The sequence below is a fragment of the Neomonachus schauinslandi genome, chromosome 7 (assembly GCF_002201575.2).
Source record: "Neomonachus schauinslandi chromosome 7, ASM220157v2, whole genome shotgun sequence".
In the NCBI taxonomy this organism is placed as follows: domain Eukaryota; kingdom Metazoa; phylum Chordata; class Mammalia; order Carnivora; family Phocidae; genus Neomonachus; species Neomonachus schauinslandi.
The window spans coordinates 23,095,255-23,118,621 of NC_058409.1; the positions used below are offsets into that span (position 1 = coordinate 23,095,255).

The window sequence follows — 23,367 nt, forward strand, 5'->3', positions numbered from 1 at the left end:
CATACCCTCCCCAATGTCCATCACCCAGCCACCCCATCCCTCCCACCCCCCTCCACTCCAGCAACCCTCAGTTTGTTTCCTGAGATTAAGAGTCTTATGGTTTGTCGCCCTCTGTGGTTTCGTCGTGTTTCATTTTTTTCCTCTCTTCCCCTATGATCCTCTGCCTTGTTTTTCAAATTCCACTATCAGTGAGATCATATGATAATTGTCTTTCTCTGACTGACTTATTTCGCTTAGCATATAATACCCTCTAGTTCCATCCACGTTGTTGCAAATGGCAAGATTTCATTTTTTTTTAGCCACAAGAAATTTTTTTTTTTTAAAGCTTTTATTTATTTATTTGACAGAGAGACACAGCGAGAGAGGGAACACAAGCAAGGGGAGTGGGAGAGGGAGAAGCAGGCTCCCCGCAGAGCAGGGAGCCCAATGTGGGACTCGATCCCAGGACCCTGGGATCATGACGTGAGCCGAAGGCAGCCGCTTAACCGACTGAGCCACCCAGGCGCCCCTAGCCACAAGAAATTTAAAGAGGATTCTTGCTTATAGACACAGTGTGAACCCCACGCAGAGGAGAATCAACAAGCTATTTTCCCAGAAACTATATTCAGCACCTGAGCATCAAACCGTCATAGCTTTCAACTGGGTCTGTGCACATCTGTGCTTTATCTAGATTTACTTTGTGCATCCATTAGCTAGGTATGTCTTAAGGTATCAGAAAAGCTTAAAAGAGGTTATTTTGGGGGGCTTAGGAACACTCAAATTTTTTTTCATCTAAATTCATGGTAATTGCTTCTTCCCTTTATGTCATTTTGGCTTACGAAAGGTTTCACAGGAACGCTCTACTTAGGAATAGTGGGGGAAACCTGCACGTAATACAAAAAACAAAAAAAAAAATTTGAGAATAGGCTCTTCTTTTGTCCATCACATCAATATTAGAATGTGCCTGACTTTTCTTGTTTCTTACCTTAGTTACTGACACCTATGACCTCTGAGGGTTTCTTTTCTTTTTTTTAAAAAAGATTTTATTTATTTGAGAGAGAGAGAGAGAGGGAGGGAGAGAGGGATAGCACACACAAACACAAGCAGGGGGAGCAGGAGAGGGAGAAGCAGGGTCCCCAGTGAGCAGGGAGCACGAAGTGGGGCTCGATCCCAGGACCCTGGGTTCATGACCTGAGCCAAAGGCAGGTGCTTAACTGACTGAATCACCCAGGCGACCCTCTCTAAGGGTTTTAATTAAATTTCTTGGATTTTCTAGTTGGTAAGTTATATCATCTGTGAGATTTAAAAAAGGTAAAAATTTCACTTATTTTTATTCTTCATTTGGGGGTGAAGGTAAAAATGTTCTCAAACAGAAGGGCTCCTCTATAATGTTCCAGTTTTTATAAGAAGACTTTATAATGATTTTTTAAAGAAGAACTCTTTATCTCTCAATTTCCTGCACAGAGTAATCATTAAGAATGGATGGTATTCAGTATTGGGTTAAGAGATCACTTGATGCTTGGGGTATATCAGAAATCTTTTGTGAGTGAAAGTTAATTTTCACGGGACTTCAGCTTAACTCTAGAGAAATAAACTTCTATTCTGTTCTCTTTTACATTAAGCGAAACCTTGTACGTACAGGTACCATAGGCAGGTTCCCACTGCAATGACATCATCTGAAACTTTTCCTCATCTGTGTCTACATCCAGACTGGAAAGATACTGCTTCACTTTTCTTGCCATCTGGGCATCCTCATATAGCTTCTTGGCGTTAAGTAGAGAGCTGCGACGTGCCCTTTTTTTGTGTGCACCTCCCTGAACATCCAGCATGTTCGAGTTTGTACTGCCTTGACTCAGTGACCTGTAGGGAGATGGAGATCACAATGAGGGGCAGTAAAGATGAGAATTACACATGGCAGACTGAAGATTAAAAGAATTTTGTTCTGTTAATGCTATTGCATGCTGATGCAAATGAGTTAAAAGATGAAGAGCATTAATGCAAAGTAATATGGCACACATGGCTATGTCCTGAGTTTTAAGATTCGGCAAAGTGTAGAATTCAAAAGAACAAGATAACAATCTCCCCCTTCCCCACCCAAAGCAACGAATTCCATCAGATCTATGTTTGTGCCTACGCAACCCATGGCAAAACTGTGACAAGTAAACTGGCCCCGAGGCCATCCGCACTCTGAAGATATGGCAAGAGCCTGTGTCACAAGTGCATCCCCAGCCAGATCCCTGCACCAGGAGTTTCTAGAGCAGCTCTGCTTGTCTGTGCTGCTTTGAGCATACCATAGCCATCACCATTCCTGTCTATAGCAGGCCCGCTCTGAGTACGCTAGCCAATTTTACCAGTAAGCAGATCTTGGCCAAAATTCAAAAAGAACAACCGACAGGAAAAATAAGCATTTATACTCAACTCAATATAGTTAGAGACCAGAAGTACAACAGAAAGCTACTCAATCTTCCATTCACACACAAATGGATTAAGCAGTATGTGGTTCTAGGACTGACTATCTGGGACTTGGGACCTTTCCTTGCAATGCCTCTGTGAGGGAACTGCAAGCCAGGTAGAAATAACTACGATCCAAACAAGCTAACGCTTCTCCCAACTCTCCTCTTTTTGGCAAACCTCACTCTAGAATGACCACATCGAGAACCAATGCAAAATAGGAAATGCAATGTTATTTGTCCTTTCTAATTAGGCTAGAAATGCAAGGTTCTTAAATGATTTTTATTCTAAATGAAGTTCCCATTCCAAAATAATAAAGCTATCTATGGGTTTTCTAAATTACCCTCATTTTTATTCCCAAATATTCTAAATAGACCACAACCACAGAACAATTTGTTCTTCAGTGCTCACATCCTATTTAAAACAGACACTAGAATCCTAGTGTTTTCTTGGTAAATTAAGTGAAACAAAGTTGTTAAAGTGTTATAGTATTTTTTTCTTTCACTATTTTAAGATCTTTGGAATAGAATGTGCCTTACGTTTGAAATCAACTTTTGATTGCTACAGGTCAGGCAGAAACTGTGACAGGGTTATCACTAGTTTCACACACAGAAACTTCAAAACTTGCAGAATGGTTGGGAAGAAAATCCAATGACATTAGTGAATTACTCTTTCAATCTCCAGTAACCAAATGATTATTAAGAAGGGAGTAAATCTGACAAGTTCAACAACATTCCCAAAGCAGCAGTCAAAAGGAGGCTAGCTCTAAGTATCTGCAAGCCCAAGCCATGAGTCCAGCACCAGCAGCTTTTACTTCTTTAATGGCTTGTTTTAAGAAATAATGCATTACCAACACACTTGATGGCACAAAAGAGAATACTGTGCAGGGAAAAAAAACTCCCAGAAACTAGTCACTCGGAAGACTCATATTCTAAATATGAAGAAGTCTGAGATCTAAATAAACCAATTTCATTTGCTCACATTTTTCTTTTAATGGATGCAAAAGGGTGTTATGTGATAAAAATACATATCTAAGTTTACATAAGAGCTCTTTTAATAAAGTAAAAAATATTCAAGGGTAAGAAGGCAGTGAAGTAATTTTTCTTAGTGGTACATCAAATAATGGTGTGTCCAACAAATGAAGATATCTTAGGTTCAAATAAATGCAGTAAAATCAAGGGCCAACTTTTAGGAGCAATTTTTTTTTTTAATTTTTTTATTCTTATATTATCCCCATACATTACATCATTAGTTTTAGATGTAGTGTTCCATGATTCATTGTTTGTGCATAACACCCAGTGCTCCATGCAGAATGTGCCCTCCTAGGAGCAAATTTTAATACAAATATTTTAATAACTTTTCCTTCGCTGGTATCAAAAAGAAAATGGTGTCTACAAATCTAGGATACATACAAAATCCTAGTAACTAATAACATTGTAATAATGACAATAAAATGTCTTCTAAACTACGTCCAAAACAGAAACCACCATGATATAAGAATAAAAATACTTAGCATCTGCAAAAGCATCATACAATGCAACCCTAAAACTGAACAATGAATATGTTACTTAAGTCATTCAACACCCCAAATTCCCACTAGGATGTACTGACCAATATTCTTCTTCTAATAGTAATGCCAGGAACCAACTTCTATTTTCGGTGAGAAGAACCAGAAAAGACCAAGACATAAATGTGGAACACAGAAGAAAACACATGAGAAACACAAAGAGAACGGAGAACGTAGAAGGAAATTCAAGTTCACCAAACTTCAACAGAAAACAAGATCACAAATAAGACAAGACTCTAGTTCAAGTTAAGTGGCTCACAAAAAATCCTTCTGTCATGTAATAAGAGCAACTAACTTCATGATTCACTCTAGTCTTAAAATAACAAAACCCTTCATTCACAAAAACCATCTCTTTCTTCATCTAAAAATGAAAGGGCTACATAGATGATTTATAAGGTCCTAAACACTCTATGATTCTAAATAGATATCAATGTAAAAGCAGAGATCTGAACATACCTGAACAGAAAAAGGTGGCAGTTTCTGATTGTATTAGGGTTTGTTTGTTTGTTGTTGTTTTTTCTAAAGTCAACTCTACTCCCAACTTGGGCTTGACCTCATGACTCCAAGATCAAGAGTTGCATATTCTACAGACTGAGCTGGCTAGGCACCCCTGATTGTATTACAGTTTTAAGAGAGATAAGGGAGTCTCTTATTAAAAATGTTATATTATGTCTCACGGTATTAGTGGATCTGATGAATTAAAATCATCTTCTATTTAAATTATTTACTAACCAAATTTTACAGTATAGTTTGGATAAGGGCTGCCTCTTATTGGAAAACTAATTGTAACATAACCTTTATAAACAAACTTCATCCATTTTTATATTATTACATTAAAAAAAATATATGGTTTTGGAGAAACTTTTTTTTAAAAGTAGGCTCCACAGCCAATGTGGGGCTTGAACTCTGACTGTGAGATCAAGAGTCACATGCTCTACTGACTGAACCAGCCAGGCACCCCAAAATATGGCATTTGAGAATAAGAAAATGGCATGGATTCTGGAATCAGACTACCTGGGTCTCAATCCACTATTAATGAGCTCTAAGAATTCAGACCAGTCTATCTTCCCCGTCTGCAACATGGGAATAACAGTATTTATCTCACAGGGTGGATGGAGAATTCAGTAATTCATTTAAAGTGCTTAGGATAATATATGGCACATAGCAAGCGCACACCAAATATGTACTTCATCATCATCATTTAACTGACCCTGCTAAATTAAAATCTGTAAGGGACTTATGGGACATCAACAATGGCAAAGAAAAGGGGGGGGGAAAAGCTAGTTCTATCACTACTTTCACCTTGTTAGCAAAAGGCATTTGTCAGGAATGTAGGTTGACAGGGTTAATAGAACGCATGCTATTTTATGTGCGTGCATTAATGAACAGGATGCAGTATATGTTAAGAGTCGTACAATCTTCATTTCAGTTGCATTCATCTCTACACTTACCCCAGACTCCGCCACCTCTTCTTCCTGTAAGCAAGAGCCACAAACATTGAAGCATGGGTTTGAACAGGAAAGCACAGAAAAAAGACAACAGTTGAGAGTCAGAGAAACTATGGAGACAGAATAGAACAGAAAAATTTTACCAAGAAAAAAATGGTAGTTAACAGTAAAATGACTTTAATGGAATGCAGAGGGGTAAAATGAATTATGATATGTACCAAAGGCCAACAAACCCACAATATTCTTTAAAATATTTTTTTTAGGCTAATTATATTTCTAATATCGAATCCACATCATAGGCTTATGTTAATAAGAAGCTTAAGAAAAAACATGTACTTACTATAAATTGTGAATTTAAAGTTTTTAGGGAAGGAAAACTTAAAGAAGAGAATTTTTGAATTTTTTTTGAAAGGATTTTTGGGCCACTCATTTAAGTGACAGGATGAAATTACAAGGAACATAAAGATTTATGTCATTTCTAAGGGCAGAAATTTCTCTGACAAGTACTTTACAAGAAATGTTGACCAGCAAATCAACTTAAAGTTTAAGTAAAACTACACCATCATAATAAAATACTGCATATCCTTATACTCCAATTAGACCAAATAAAGATTGTTTATTTTTATTTATTTTTGCTCCCCGCCAGCCTCAGTGTGCCAGGCCTGCACCCACTAAGCTCCAGCTGCAGGTGGCCCAAGACTCTGTTTTTCAGTCAGCAAACTGATTACTGTTAGAATAAAAGAGGTTACTTTGTCCACACTAGATAATATACACCACAAAATGGACAATTATTTGCATAAAGAAAGAGTACATTTCAGTACTGGCTGACAAAACAGATTCAGGAAAATTCAGTCCATTTCTATTTGTCCAATCTAATTATAAATATTTCCTTTTCCCCTACACTATATTCTACTTAACCCAGGCCATTCCACAGAAAACAGCCAAGTTTACTAATTTCCTCCTTAGGTTTTTCCTCCTTTGCTCTTTTTTGAATCACAGCTGGTACTCATTATTTACTGGTCTGGTAGGGGCACAAATTCGTTATGTCTCAGGAACAAGGCTGCTAACATAAAAATGGAGGTCCACGTAAGACAACAGGGAGCGGTGGGACCATGGACAGAAACATGCAACAAAAGCAAAAACTTAAACAAACAAACAACAAACCCTCCTCCACGTTTGCTTTGGTCCCTGGTTCTTAACTGTTTTCTGCTTCCAAACTGTTGAGCAACAACGTACCTCATTACACGTAGTGATTCTTAAGGGCAGAGTGGGATGGCTACGGAAGGGGACAGGGGATACAACCCTTCGTCCGTACTCTGAAGATCTCTACACTACAGCAACCATCGGATCAATTCCTTACAAAAACAAAGACTCCTTCCTCAACAGTAATTGAAATAAGACAAAACAAAAAACCTACCCAGACACACACTGATTCTTTAGTTACAAAAACTCCACCTCTGATTTTTAAAGAAACAAGTGTTTTTGTTTCCTTCATAGACCATATTTTTTTAAGCCGAAAGAAATATGCCTGCCTTTGTTGATATTTCATTTTGAAAAGTCTTATGTACTGAAGCTATACACATAGGCCCGGAAGAAAATAAGTCGCCTAGATTAAAACCCCAGTATCTATTTACTGATTATAATTAAATACTGATTATAATTTAAAAAATTAAACAAATAAATTAGTATAAATACTACTTATAAAAATTACTAAGAACAGCTTGACAACATACTTTCTGTAAGTTTTATATAGTCTGAGAAAGACTTTATTATATTAAAAATAAATTTTAAAAAGCATTCTTAGAAGTGAATATGGAATACAAATAACATCTTCCATTTCTATTAATGATGGAACATGCTTAAATTTGTGCTTTCTAAATTCTGTTAAAGTACTTACATACAAATACAGTAGTACTATGGCTTGAGGAAAAGAATATATTTTAAAAGAATAAAGTATGACTTACAGAGAAATAGAACTTAAAAATATTCAGTAAAAATAAAAGACATGTGCAGACTAATACTTTACAAATTAGGTTGAAAACCAGATAAAAGCATCCATCCTCTGTGATAACTTCAGTAAGGGTCAGCAATTTTCTTCTATTAGTTATTGAATGTAACAATAACAATACAGAATTATCCACATACTCAAAAAAGTAATACAGAACCAGGGTTCAAATCTCAGCAAAGTACATAATACTGGTCAAGTTACCTAACTGCTCTGAGCATCATTTTTTTCAAATGTAAAAGGAAACCCCATACCACCTACCTTTAAGGGGTACCATGACAAATGATTACTTGTGACTGACCTGTGTAAAGCATGTCACACGGTGTATAACAAATGGGAGATGGTTAATAAATGATAACTATTGTTGCTGTATCACTTGATGATATCACTTGATCTAACACTTTTACACACTTCAATGCCATACCTCTGTCGAAACATCATAGCTGGGTCCATGTTAGCAGAAGTCATTCGAACAACTTGCCGGATTTCCTTGGCAATCATTCTTAGCTTCTCAAAATTCACTAAACCATCTACTTTGGAGTCATTTCCTATGAAATAAAAGCAATTCTTTGGTTCTCAATATTAAAATACCTATTTAAAGGTAGCAGAAGTCAAGTTTTTCTTGGGAGCACAAATCAGAACCTTCTTTATCGGGGCGCCTGGGTGGCTCAGTCGTTAAGCGTCTGCCTTCGGCTCAGGTCATGATCCCAGGATGCTGGGATCGAGCCCCGCATTGGGCTCTCTGCTCAGCAGGAAGCCTGCTTCTCCCTCTCCCACTCCCCCTGCTTGTGTTCCTTCTCTCGCTGTGTCTCTGTCAAATAAATAAATCTTAAAAAAAAAAAAAGAACCTTCTTTATCAAACTGCCACTTCTGTTTTCTTGTTTTCTGTTTTGTTTTAAGGGCAGGGGGGTGGGAGGGGCAGAGGGAGAGCGAGAATCTCAAGCAGGCTCCATGCCCAGCACTGAGCCTGACTCGGGGCTGGATCCCACAACCTTAAGATCATGACCTGAGCTGAAATCAAGAGTCGGGACCATCAACTGACTGAGCAACCGAGGTGCCCCGCCACTTCTATTTTTAAGAAGCGTATATATACAATTCAACTCTGCTCCCAGGTAATGAGCTACTGGAAGGAATTCTATTCCTATGGGAGCAGTGATTATAAATAAGCTACATAGCTTCTGAAACCAATTTCAAGGTGTTATTATAGGCACACCTGTAAAATGTGCTCTTCCTTAAATCTTACTCTCTAGATGCTCAGCTCACTCTCAGGCAGGTACCTGCATCTGCCCTTTTAGGCAGCAGGGTATAGCACCTGAAAACTCAGGTTTTAGCCAGGGGTCATAAAGACTGACCTATGGGCTTAATTAATCAAGTAAGTTTTAATCCAGTAAGTTTTCTTTGATTTAAAAATAGTTTTAAAAATTGTTAAATGAGTTGTCAACATTTATCAAGTAAAAGATATCCCCTGAAAACTTATGACTCTTCTTAAGAAAAGGGACGGTTCTAGTGGAGGGATTAAGGAAGGGTAAGTATGTTTTCCCAAATCAATTATTAGTTAAAATTAAGAGGTGGCTGGCTCACAGAGGAAATACTTTCTAGCCTGCCATTCACCTTCTTTTTCCAAAATCTGAATTCACAATTCTTACTTTCATCAACCGACACAAATTTGCTTGCCTAAAAGTTCCAAAATTTTTATTTCTATTCTGATAATTGGACTCTTAGGAAAAATTCACACAACTTTCAAAATGGTCTACTTTTCTTTGAAGAGAGCAGGTATGAAACCAAACTTAGCCCATCTGATGGCTAAGTTCAGACTACAAGGCAAAAAATTGTAAGTGATTGTCTATAGTAGTGTTTCTTTTTCATGCCTGTCTTGGTTAGTGTGACCGCACTTATCTACTGTGGTAGCCCCTGAGATGCCTCTGTGGAACTCCCAAGTCCCTAAAGACAAGTCTGAGAACCTACTGGGTCTGAAACACAGCATGTTCTCCTTCCTCATAGTAAACAGAACCTATACATTGAACATATGAGTTGTTCAGGGCTTCAACATGTGAGGTGGAAACAAAATAATCACCAAAAACACTTTCAAGTCACACAAACCTGTTTTGAGGGAGCAAGTCAGAAAAATATATTTGAAGTCTATCAGAGTATTTCCTTATGAAAAAGGAGTGATTATGAAAGAGGGGGCAGTAAGATTAGGTAATTACAACAACGCTTCTGCTGAGAATAATCAGAAAATTTGAGCAAAAACAGAAAAAGCAAGTATTTTAGGGCATCAAAAAGCTATTGAGGCAGTGAAGATTCCAAAGAGGAATGAAGATCTGGGGAAGGTTTACTATTTCCCAGTACTTGATCCTAGTAGGGGCATTACTGATTCAGAAAAGGCAGATGATGAGCCTAAAAAACTAAGTAGTACCACTCTGACTTATGAGGTTAGAAGATAATAACTTAAGTCCTGGTAAACTCCCAATGCTTTGGGTTGGGATCCTGAAGGGCTATTCTGGGATTAAGGATGAACTAAATGTGACTAGGATACAAGTTCAGTGTTAAATTATCTCAAGAGGTGAAAATGGATTAAGGTGATTGTGGACTCCTAGCACACCCATCTGTCTGGCAAAAGCAAGCTTTAATTTCTCTGGAGGAAAGGGACATCATCCAAAATCTCAGATTATTTCTGTAATTTTTTATACACAACATACATTTGACCAAAAATAACCAGGGCTTATCAGGAGAAGAGACATGAATTAAATGCAGGTGGAGAAAAAGACAACAGAAAGGGACCCACAAAGGATGGAGTTATTAGACACAGACTTTAAAATAACCAAGCTGAATATGTGCAAAGATACAGAAAACAACACTGAGAACTTTGGCAGAGAACATAATAAAGATAAAAAAAAAAATGTAAATTATAAACCTGACCAAAAAGGAAAAAAAAAAAACAACAAACCTCACATTAACACAACAACTGGAAGTAGGAACTCACTGATATATTTAACAGTAAAAAACACATAGTTGAAGAAAGAATTGATAAATTGGAAGAAAATATCCAGAATGAAGCCTGGTAAGACAAAAAGGTGAGAAACAGAGAAAAGAGGGTATGAGACAACAGAGAAGTCATCAGGTCTAACAAAGGTGAAATCAAAATCCCTAAAGTAGAGGTTCGAAGAGGAAAGGTAAAAAATTTGAAGATAAAATGAATGAGAATTTTCAGAACTCATGAAAAATATCAAAACACAGTTTTCAAGACATCTTACAAACAAATCAGGACTAAAACAAACAAAACCCAAAATGCCACATCTAGTTACACCGTAGCTGAACTAGAGGAAAAAAGAGACAAAATTATATGGCAGCTTTTGGGAAAAGCGCAAAATACAGTCACAGGCACAGCAAGGAAGACTTACAAGTGATGTCTCAATATCAACAACGAAAGCCAGGACACAATGGAATAGTCTCTTAAAATGTTCAAAGAAGACAAATGCCAACCAAAATTATGCCTTAAAAATGGATATGAAGGGGCGCCTGGGTGGCTCAGTTGTTAAGCATCTGCCTTCGGCTCAGGTCATGATCCCAGGGTCCTGGGACCGAGCCCCGCATCGCGCTCCCTGTTCTGTGGGAGGCCTGCTTCTCCCTCTCCCACTCCCCCTGCTTGTGTTCTCTCTCTCACTGTGTCTCTCTCTGTCAAGTAAAGAAATAAAATCTTAAAAAAAAAATGAATATGAAGACATTTTGAGATAAACGAAATTAAGATATTTCATCAGCAGCAGACCGACACTTAAATAAATAATAGTGTTATAGCAAGAAAAAAACCCCAACTACATGGAAGTGTTGAAATGCAGAAAGGAATAAAAACAGTAACAACATCATCTAAATACTGACCTTACTAAATGATAGTATCATGTGGGAGTTCAAGGCATGACAACAACTGCATATAAACTGGGATGTGAATAAATGGAATTTAAATAATCTAAGTTCTTTGCACTGTCCGATACACCGAAAAGTACTGATGAATATTAACCTAATACCAATTATAATGTCTAGTGTAACATGAGAAAAATAGTAAAACAGTATATAGTTAGTAAGTTACTTTACTAGAATACCATACACAAAAATTAATTCAGGAAGATTGTAGATTAAACATGGTAAAAGATCACTAAGTTAGGCGTTTAAAGCTAAGAACATGCTGTTCATCAAAAGATAACCTTAAGAGACTCAAAAGGTAAGTCATATTATACCCAGGATTTGTAAGAAATACTTAAAAATATATTAAACAAAACAGACAACCTGATAAAAAGAATACACAAGAAACCTGAACTGATAATTGAGCAAAAAAAACCCCACATAAATATATAAAAGGGTGCTCAATCTCATTAGTAATTAGGGAAATGCAAATTAAACCACGCCACTACTGAACTGGGTAAAAAGAAGGCGGCTGAATTTACCAGGTGTTGACAAGGAACAATGAGCTCGAGTAACACTGCCAGTGTCGCACTTACTTACGTACATAATGCCAACTCTTTTCTAAAGTTGATTATATGAATATCAGATCCATAAACGCCACCTTGAATGATATGAATACTCAAGGCAGCATTATGCATAATAGGTGAACAGTGGAAAACTATCGAATGCTTATCAGGACAATGGAAAAATCCACTGTACTGCATTCAGGTAACAGAACACTAGTTTTGAAAGTCAAGTGCAGCTATAGTCAAAAACATGGAAAAAATCTCACAAATCTAATGTTGACTAATGTAAGCCAAAAACCAAAACCAAACCAAGACATACACTCTATAATTCCATTTATATAAAATTCAACAACAGATAAAACTAAATCCCAGTATTAGGAGTCAGGACAGTCATTACTTTTGGGGAAGAGAATGAGGGTGGTAATTAGAAAGGGGCATTTTGGTTTCGGCCAGGGTGTTGGTTACATGGGTGTTTGCTCTGTCATAATTCATTTAATTGTTCACTGGTTTTAGGCAGTTTTCCGTGAGTTATTAATTTAAAAACAAAGTTGGAAGGAAAAATGTTACTAAACAAGATAACAAATATGATCAAACAGTCTGATCTGGGTGTAAGTGAAATCTATGTTTGAATGCACAGGGTAAACACCTAAATTTGTTTCTGTCAATAATGTGAGTTTTGATTTATAAAAGTTGCTGCATTTATAATTAGGTAAAGCTTTAGTGACATAAAAGGCTGAAAAATACATTAAATATAATAAATCACAATTCTGTCAAAACATGAAGCTAAACATGCTAATTTTCAAGTAACTTTTAAATACCTTCATGTAGAAATGTCATATCTTTCTTGACAACAGGGAAGAGTGGAATAATTGGAGGCTGCATGCTTTGACTACTAAGAATATTTCTATATTTTGCCATGTTTCTAGATGGATCAAAAAGGTCTTGTAGATCTTGGAGGTGTTTCTCATACTTGCTTGGTAATTTTTCCCAAGTACCTCTGAGTCGTGCTACAGATGCCAGGTTCAAGCCACTGCCAAAGATGAGAATAAAAACATTAATAAGGGACTTGGAAGAGAGAGAAGACTCAGGGCAATAAAGCGTATACACCAAGCTCCTATAATTCAGCTAAAATAAGTAGGGACATATTTTTAATGTGTTGAAATGAACAGAGCAGAACCATAAAAAAAATAAGTAAAAGGGACTCTTTGATCTGACAATAAGGAAAACTGCTTTCAGAGAACTATATATATATATATATTACTTGCCTGTATACCTGTAGCCTTTATTTTACAGCTTGCATGTATGAGACATAGTATTTCCATAAAAAAGACATTTAACGTAAATAAAAAAAAAAACCTTCAAATATCACAATGTTTTTGTTCGTTGTACTTAGAAATAACTTTATGGAGACATTATCTATTTGAAAGAGGTTTAAGTAATGCTGAACACAAATGCTATAATAATTGAGGCAAGTTCTAGGGCTGAGGTAGCCTTCTCTTCCTGAGATTTTGTTTTTTCATATCCCTGATTCAAATACTTCCCTAGGTTCTAATCCTGTTCCCCCAAGGCCTCCATATATTCACTGTCTTCTTTCTACAGGATTTTAAACTCAGCCTGAGCTTGAAAAACATGCATGCCCATTAGGCTGCAGCTCCTCCCTATCCTTTTTTGTCTATACTACCACCCACCCCCCAGGCAGACTCCCACATGAATAGTGCATATATAATGCCTCAATTTTCCTTCCAGTTAATCCTTCTTTTATACTTAGCCACCTGACTTTTAGGGACACCACTGTACTTAAAATGTTCTCTTGACTTCTGATTTTAAGGTGTGAAGTCAAGATATCTTTGTTCCCTTTGCCTCTCAGAAATCATCCCAAATGACCGAATGAGTAACAGAAACACAAATTTCACCTCCAGTTCAACTAAGAGATATCTGTAACTCCTAAACACATTAAAAGGTTGCCCCAAAATAGCCAAGGTCAAATAGGAGAATGGCAAATGCTGGAAAAGAATGTCTGTAGCTGAAGGTCTCAACGAAAGCTGGTCAAGTTCTCCAAAGCAGGCAACTCACCCTGAAGACAAGAACACCAACCCCCTATTTGAAAAAACACAAAGCAATCTACAGGCTGATAGAATTAGGCGGGGGCTGGACCATGTTCTTTACCAAGGAGTGCCACAGAAAGTACACAGAGTGATACAATATCTTGATGAGAAGCAGTTTAACAGACCAGATAGAAGGTAGAAACTCTGAGTGGTAAGCAGCACTAAAGCTGCCAATCTCCATGTGGTGGAAAGAAACAGGGTAAACAATTCACATTCAAGCTCAATTCCTGCTAGCCTGGAATAATGCCCTAGATCCTCTCTCAAATGAACCTCCTGCAAACACCTGGTACAGGAAAACTCATGTCATTCAAAAAGAAAAAAACAAACACAGAATCTATAATAAGCTGCTACAAGGAAAAACAAGGAATACAAAGAAAAATGTTGCCACCAATCAAATAAAAACTGGGACTAATCAATGACCCAGCCATGATTTCAAATGAATTAGTAAAATAAATAAATAGCTTAATGGAGTGATATAAAGAGCTTAAGGAAAATACAGTAGGAGAAGTTGATAAAAAGAAGTTAACTAGTGAAGTTCAGAAAAGAAATGGAATACAAAACCAACACAGAAATGAAGGCTACCTTGGAATCTAAAAAAAAAAAGAAAAAGACACTGCTACAACCTGGTGCAAGTGATGTCGAGGGGAGGATTAACAAAAGCAGTCAACGGAAATGGACACAGCTAAAAAGGATTAGAGAGAAAATAATGGATATGAAAGACAAAAGAGATAAAAAATGTTCAATAACTGGTATCCTTGAAGAAGGAAAAACAATGGAACTGAAAAACTATTCAAAGGTAAAACTTGAGAAAACTACAGAAACAAATCAATCTACAGAGTGAATAGGCACCACAGTTCTAGAGAGCTAGATATAGAACTGAAGAGATGCAGAAACACAGATGTAAAGGTAAATGACTTCAGAGACAAAGACAGGGTATGCGGAATAATCTCAGAAACTTGCAGCTACATAAAATGCTAGTTATGGAGCCAATGTCTAGGAAGTTACCAAGAAATAACCCATGAGACAAGAATTTTAAAGCTAAAGTGTCACTGAAGTTCCCAGACAAAAATAGACATTTTGGATATATTCAGCAAATAGAATTTCCACAAGACCTTCTTCATGAAATGACTAGATGACAAATTTCAACCAAGATTTGATTAGAGAGAATGATGTTAGCATCATGGCAGCCTAAGACATCTCTTGTTTTTACCCCCCCCATCCCAACAACACAAATCTAGCATCTATCCATGAACAACAGTGCCTCTGTGGAAGCTGTGGGACCCAGCACCACATGCCAAGGGGCATGGGGGAAAAAAAGCCTTGCCTCTAAGTATATTGGGTATTAGGCAGATAACTTCGGTACTGGTTCTGGAACCTACAGGAGACTGTTAAGTGGTTCTTACCCCTATTGACTGTAATCTGGGAATGCCTGCAGAACAAGGACTTAGTCACCTAAAGGAAAGAGAGCATTTGTGGAAGTCCAGATTTCCAGAAGAAAAGTTCTAGCACTCGGCTGGAGTAAAACAAAACAAAACAAAACAACAACAAAATAGAGTTTGGATGCACTTAAGTAGGTAAATAGTTTGATTTTGCTGGCATCACGTCTCCCCAAAGGCAGCACAGTTGAAAGCTAAACTAGACAGCTGGTGATTTCTCCCACAGAGGAGAAGGAGAACTGGTAAGTACATGCCTGGTTTCCCTAATTGCATAGGATGCTATCAAAGACGCTAACTTCACTCTTGTATCATTCAGATCCAGAATATCCATTAAAGTGGGAGCTCCATGACAGGGGTGAGGGAGCACTGGAGCATAGCATATAAGATTCCTGGAGGACATTAAAGGAACGCAGATCCTGCTGACTGCTTGTGGACTCCAACAGGAGTCAGACCAGGGGCCACAGGGAACATCTCATCTCTCACCTGCAGATACCCCCAAATGACCCACTGGCACCTGCACTGCACCATGCACCCAACGCATACCCCCACATCCCTCTTCCACTCTGCTGCTGGCTCCTTGTCCAAGGTCCTGAGAACAAGCTCTGGTAAAGAAGGAACACAGAAAATGGGATAGAGTCTGTGGGCAAAGGAGAAACCACAAACTTGAACTGTAGCACTACCTTCAGGAAAACAGAAGAGAAGCCATCAGCAGATGACAGGGTATATTGGAGGACAGAGAGAAGATAAACTTTAGAATCCTCTCACAAGACGGAGGGGCAGCTGGGTGGCTCAGTCTGTTAAGTGTCTGCCTTTTGCTCAGGTCATGATCCCAGGGTCCTGGGGTCGAGCCCTGTGTGGGGCAGGGAGCCTTGCTTCTCCCTCTGCCTCTGCTGGCAGCTCCCCCTCCCTGTGTGCACACGCTTTCTGTGTCAAATAAAATCTTAAAAAAAAAAAAAGAAAAAAAGCATGGAGCAGGTATATCCATGCAATATCCAAGAAAGTCTTAGAATCTATAGCAAGACTGCTAAAAGTTCCCCACCCCCCCCCCCCCCCCCCCCCCCCACTCTAAAGACTGCTAGTAAAAACTGGGAGGGGGTGACTGCTACTTTAAATGAAAAAAACAAGAACAAAAACAAATCAGGGAACCATGACATCACCAAAGTTCACAATAATCCTCTAGTAACCAAACCCGAAGACATGGAGATCTACAGTTTACCTGATAATTCAAAATAGCTGTTTTAATGAAATTCAATGAGCTACAAGAAAATTCAGAAAGATAATTCAATGAAAACAGGAAAACAATACATGATCAAAACGAGAAATTCAACAAAGATACAAAAATCACAAAAAAGAACCTTACGGATATTTTGGAACTAAAGAACTCAATGAACAGAATAAAATAAAATGTCACAGAGACCATCAACATCAGAGCAGATGAAAGAAGAGAGAATCAGTGAGAGAAAGAATAGGAACTCTGAAGTAACCCAGTTTGAGGGGGGGGGAAAAAAAGAATGAACAGGAGTGAAAGAAGCCTACATGGTCCATGGAAGCACCAAAAAACCCAAATATCTGACTGGAATTCCACAAGGGGAAGAGACACAGAAGGAGGCAGAAAGCCTATTTAAAGAAATATGGCTGAGAACTTTCCAAGCCTAGGAAGAGATCTGGGCATTCAAGTTTATGAAGCTAACTGATTACCCCATTACTTCAATTCAAAACAACTTTCTCCAAGACTCACTGTAAGAAAACTGTCAAAAATTAAAGACAAAGAAAATTCTAAAGGCAGCAAAAGAAAAAAAGACGAAAACCCACAAAGGAACATCCATTAGGCTGTAAGCAGATTTTCTCGGCAGAAAACTTACAGGCCAGGAGAGAGTGGGATGATATATTCAAAATGCTGAAAGAAAAAAATTGTCAACCGAGGACACTATCCGGCAGTTATCCTGAGAAATGAAGGACCTTCCCAGGAAAACAAAAGCTGAGGGAATTTATCACCATTACACCTGCCTTACAAGAAACACTGAAAGGAGTTCTTTGAACTGAAATGATGTTAAATAGTAACATGAAAACATATAAAAATACACATCGTGATAAAGTTCAATACATAGTTAAATTCAGATAACTTTTTTTAAAAAAAGATTTTATTAATTTATTTGACACAGAGAGAGAGAGCACAAGGTGGGGGGAGCGGCAGAGGGAGAGGGAGAAACAGACTCCCCGCTGAACAGGGAGCCTGATGTGCAGCTCTATCCCAGGACCCTGGGATCATGATCTGAGCTGAAGGCAGACACTTAACCGACTGAGCCACCCAGGCGCCCCAAATTCAGATAACTCTTAATAGTATAGTATGATGGTGCCTTAACCACTTAACTAGAGAATAAAGCTTAAAGGACAACAAAATGACAACAGCTACTATCATTTGTTAAGGAAGACACAATATAAAAAGACAAATTCTGACACTGAAAACATAAAAGGACAGGGAATAAAAGGGTAGAGCTTTGCACGTGACTAAAGTTGGTATCAGCATGAAATAGTTATGTTTCATGTAAGGCTCATGGTAATCTCAAGGCAAATACCTACAGTAGACTCACAAAAGACAAAGAAAAGGGAATCAGAGCATTTCAGCACAGATGACCAGCAATTCACAAAAACACAAGAGAGTAAAAATGAAACAAGGGAACTACAAAACAGCTAGAAACCAGGAATGGGGCAGTAATAAAAGTCCTTACAAATAAACAGTCTAAATGTAAACTGACTTCTCCCATCAAAAGGCACAGAATGGGTGGATGAATAAAAAAACAAGACCCAACTATATGCTGCCTACAGAAGACTCACTTCAGCTTAAAGGACACACATAAGCTCAAAGTGAAAGGATGGAAAAAATAATCCACACAAACAGAAACCAGGAGAGAGCAGGGGAAGCTAGATTTATATCAGACAAAATGGACTTTAAGCCAAAATGGTAACAAAAGACAAAGGAGGTCATTATATAATGATAAAGGGTCAACTCATCAAGAAAACATAAAAATCATGAATATACATATGCCCAACATTTCAGCACATAACCGTATTAAGCAAACAGTAACAGAGCTGAAGGAAGAAACAGAAAACAATGCATCAGTAGGGGACTGCAATACACCACTTTCAGCAATGGATGAATTACCTAGACAGAAAATCAATAAATGGACTTGAACCATACTTTAGACCAAATGGACCTAACAAATATATACATGACAGTCCTTTCACCATTAGCAGAATACACATTCTTCTCAAGCATAAATGGAACATTCTCCAGGAGAGATTATAAAATAAACCACAAAAGTCTTGGAAAATATAAGACTGAAATCATGTCAAGTATTTTTTTCTGACCACACTGGTGTGAAACTAGGAAGTAACAAGAGGAAAATGGGAAAATCTACAAATAGAAATTAAACAACACTCCCTTGAACAACCAATGGGTCAAAAAAAAAAAAAATCAAAAGGGAAAAAACTATCTTTCAACAAACGAAAATGGATACACAACAAAACCTATGGGATGCTGCAAAAACTATTTCCAAGACAGAATTTTAGTAATAATTTTCTTTATTAAGAGAAATTATCCAGCTTTTCACATCAAAGAACTAGCAAAAGAAGAAACTCAGCCCAAAGTTAGTAAAAGGAAGGAAATAACAAAGATCAGAGCAGAAAGGTATCAAATAGAGGCCAGAAAAATAAAAAAGATGAAACTAAGAAGTGGTTTTTCGAAATGATTAACAAAATTGACAAACCTTTAGCTAGACTAAGAAAAATAACTCAAATAAATATTACTACCTAATTCTAGGCAGAACTGACTGATTCACTTTTGTCACCTCTGCTGTAAAGTATGTTATATATAAAGTTATATATAACTTTATATGTAGTTATAGTCTTTGATATACTTTATGAGAAAACAAAGCAATTAATTTTACAGGAACTACTGAATATGTGTAATGTGTATAATAAAATGTTCTTTAAAACAAAACAAACCTGGGGCACCTGCGTGGCTCAGTCTGTTAAGCGTCTGCCTTCGGCTCGGGTCACGATCCCAGGGTCCTGGGATCGAGTCCCACATCAGGCTTTCTGCTTGGTGGGGAGTCTGCTTCTCCCTCTACCCCTCCCCCCCCGCTTCTGAGCTCTCTCTCTCAAATAAATAAAATATTTAAGATAAATAAATAAACCAAAACAAACCTTTAACCAGATACCCATCTTTCCTTCTTTCGAATCACTTTCCTTGGCTTTAATGACACAATCATAACTGTGCTGTTCTATTATTTCTTGTATTTGTCCCCTATCTCTTTGCTTGACTCTCTTCTTCACCCCTATACTTAGGATGGTCACTGGTTATAGCTCTTAAACCCTCCACCATTTATTTTTTTTTTACACTCTCTTTTTACACAGAGATCTCTCTTGTCAATCAGGTTTTTTTTTTTTTCCCACAGACTACTCCAAAACTGAGCCTGTAACTTTCAAATTCTCTAACTTTATCCTTCCTACACAGTTTCAATTTCTAGCATTCCAAGTGTTTATCAATGGCATCTTTGTTCCCTTGTTCTAGACTCAACTGTTAAAAACAGTGAAGTAGGTGGCATGATTCCTGCATTTTATAGATGAAAAAAAAGGTCTTCAATTTTCTACTGACACACTGCTACTACACTAGAGTCAGGACTCAGACACACATGCAGCTGTTCTAAAGGTTAATGCTCATCTCTGTTCAATACTCCTAAAAATCAAACAAACAAAAACCATACAAACAAACAAGAACTCCTTCTAAAGCGTCTATTTCAAGTGCACCCACTGGTTACCTTCATAAAGGAGTTTCTTATTACCATGACAGATTTATGATTATAAGGATTCCAATTCTACCTCATGTGAGCCTAGAACAAGTCATAATTAAATTCTGTGGGGGGCATACATAGATGGGATTAAGACGTAATTATGCTGCTATATACAAGCATGTGGCCTCATAAATGGACAAAACTACAACTACCCTCCACCTTTAAAATTAGACTTCCTTTAGGAGGAATCCCTTTACTCATCAGCACTATACTAGGGGAGGGTCAGAAAATACATTACCTAGGTTACCCAATCTAGCCAATCATAGTGAGTGGGGGGAAGGAAGAGTCCCAGGACATGTAACCATTCACACTTCCTGGACTTAGAGACTGTGAATTTTTATAATTCTAATTCTACAGCCTATTGTGCTTGAGCAACAACACATCCAGTGATACCTCGTGCAGTGTCTGTTAAACAAATCAGTACTCACCAAATGGCTGCCATTATTATTTATTGTTGTTGTTGCTATTGTTTCAAAATAGCAATTTTAGGTTGGAGCAGTGATACCAGACTGTGATTTTTCAGTGCCAAATCACAGTGAGGCAGATACGGAAAGATGCACAGTATAGAAGTCTGATGATAAAAACCACCCGTTGGCCATACATCCAAAGAGGGTATAATCCATTAAAGGGGGAGAAAGGAAGAAAAATGGGAAGGCAATGGACCCTATTCAGCAAAAGAAATGTTTAAATGAAAGATGGCAGAAACAGAAAGTGAAGAAACCACTATCACCAGAATGGAAAATATATGAAATCTAACAATACTTTAAAAGTCTATTGATTGACTTTTCTTCTAGTCACTTAACACCTACGCAAAAAATCAGCTTCGTGTCTAAACTATACACAAATATTTATACAAACTTACCTTATTATTGCAAACATGGAATTGAAGTTCTTACATTCTCGACAATGAAGTGCAATTTTAATAAAATGCTTAATAATCTTCATTCGTTTCAGCTGATTCGATTCAGTTAAAATCTCTGAGGCAACCCAGAAGGTCTCCTGGTTAACAATGTCCTCAAACTCTTTTAAGTGAGTATTTCCTGTTTTGGAATCTAACTTAAAAAGGTCATCAATGTATTCAGTAGGCTCAATATTACGAAACAAATCAAAGTCCCTCATTGACAGCTGAGTGGCCACCTCAATGGTACTGAGCTGCAGCATGGAGAGTTGGCTTTCCTTAACTAGTTCTTGAGCATCTTCATCTGAACATAAGGTTTCTGTTTCCATGTTATTTTTTAAATAATACCTAAAAGAAAAAAATTGTTTTTGTAAGTCATTTCACATTTATAAAGAGCACTTTATGACCACTGTCAAAATGTCATTATATGGTTGATAACATTTTGTCAAAAACATCATAATATTCATTTAAAGTTGAAATGGAAAATTAACATTGTAAATGAAAAGACTTTAAAGAAGTTATCCTGTTATTCCACCGTTTTACATCTATTACTTTAAAGAGTAAAAATAATGTTGATAATGCTGTGAACTTAACCATTTTATGAAACTACTCACATAATGCGTCAACAACTGTGTGTGTGTTCTTGCGGATAAAAGCTCTAAGAGGCCTATATGAAGGAAGCTGATGCACAGCAGATATTGTATCAGTATTTGTTCATGGACAGCGTGAATGAACATCTGAATCAAGACTGTTTACACTTCTATTCAGAAGTTGTTCTTACACTCATTTTCTTCATTTCTGAATTCCCAAGAGAAGCAAAGAAGAATAAAACCGGTAAAGGAGAGGAAAAACCTCTCCACTAATGAATTCTCCCTTGTTAAATACAAAACTTTATTCCAGCAAATGGCACTGATCAGCAACCATAAAAGAGACCCTCATTTTCTTATTTTTACACCAACAATTCTTTAACATTTAAAAGGACAAGTTTCACCCCTGGGAAATATCTTGTATAGGGCTGGTGCTGGGGACAAAAAAGGTAACATACTTGTCATCTGTGGCTTTTAGTTCATTCTTTTCTAATATACAACTTGATGCCAGCCCAAGTTTGTGTCCATCTATTTTTGATTATCAAGCAACTATACCTTGTTTTCTTCTGTGTGCATACTGTTCACATGCCTAAAAGAACACTATAAATGTGCTGAGACCCATTACACTAGTTAATAAAATTATATCTAACATTTATAGGGTGGGCTAACTCATTCATTCTTGTAACATTCCTATGTGGTAGGTTCTATTATCATCATCCTCATTTTTTTAAAGAGAAAAGTCAGAGAGAAACCAAAGAACTCGCTCTGGTCACACAGACAGAGCTGGGACTTACCCAGACTGCTGAGCACTGTGGCTCCAGGGTCTATGCTCTTAAGCACTATATAGGTATAGCTAGCAAGGCAGAGTTAATCCATTCTCTCTTACCAGTAACCATGAGGAGTAGTCATTTTAAGGTTTCTTTTCTTTTTTTTTTTAAGATTTTATTTATTTGAGAGAGAATGAGATAGAGAGAGCATGAGAGGGGGGAGGGTCAGAGGGAGAAGCAGACTCCCTGCTGAGCAGGGAGCCCGATGCGGGACTCGATCCCAGGACTCCAGGATCATGACCTGAGCCGAAGGCAGTCGCTTAACCAACTGAGCCAGCCAGGTGCCCCCATTTTAACGTTTCTAGGATCTTAACTCTATATATGAATTTAGGCTCACTAAAAAGAACATGTTATTCTCAGAGAAAATCACAAGATTTAACAACAAATGTACTATAGAAACAATCTTCTAGTTGATCAAATAATATTCAAAGCACATTAAAAAAATTTTTAAAAACATTTTTGCATATTCACAGTAGGAAAACTGCTTAGAAAAAAAACTGTAAAAATTACGCCCTCTTTTGCCCAGAGTACATTTTAGTCATACTAAAAACAAATTTGTAATTTAACACATACATACTCAGATACATATAAAGATATATATCATTTGGTTTCCTCTCTAAAATATGGATTGGACTACACCAGTGGTTCTAAGAATTTGTTTAGCAGGAGGGCTAAAATATTTTAGCAAATTGTCTTCCCTTTCATTCTCCCACTTTCAGGTAGTCCTTATGAGTGCTAACACTCTGAA

General features: G+C 37.4%; 1 protein-coding gene across 5 annotated transcripts in view; it reads right to left on the bottom strand.

Moving 5' to 3' along the window:
- RAPGEF6 (Rap guanine nucleotide exchange factor 6) overlaps positions 1-23,367 on the bottom strand; it is a 198,932-nt gene that overhangs the window by 19,182 nt on the left and 156,383 nt on the right. For 3 of the 5 annotated variants that reach the window (XM_044917078.1, XM_044917077.1, XM_044917079.1), the window contains 5 exons: positions 21,170-21,553; positions 12,732-12,943; positions 7,875-7,998; positions 5,449-5,472; positions 1,619-1,839 (listed from right to left, as the gene is read on the bottom strand). In XM_044917078.1, coding sequence (XP_044773013.1) covers positions 1,619-1,839; positions 5,449-5,472; positions 7,875-7,998; positions 12,732-12,943; positions 21,170-21,553 — 965 coding nt within the window. The remainder of the gene's footprint in view (positions 1-1,618; positions 1,840-5,448; positions 5,473-7,874; positions 7,999-12,731; positions 12,944-21,169; positions 21,554-23,367) is intronic. The other 2 variants (XM_044917076.1, XM_021701869.1) reach the window with 1 other exon arrangement.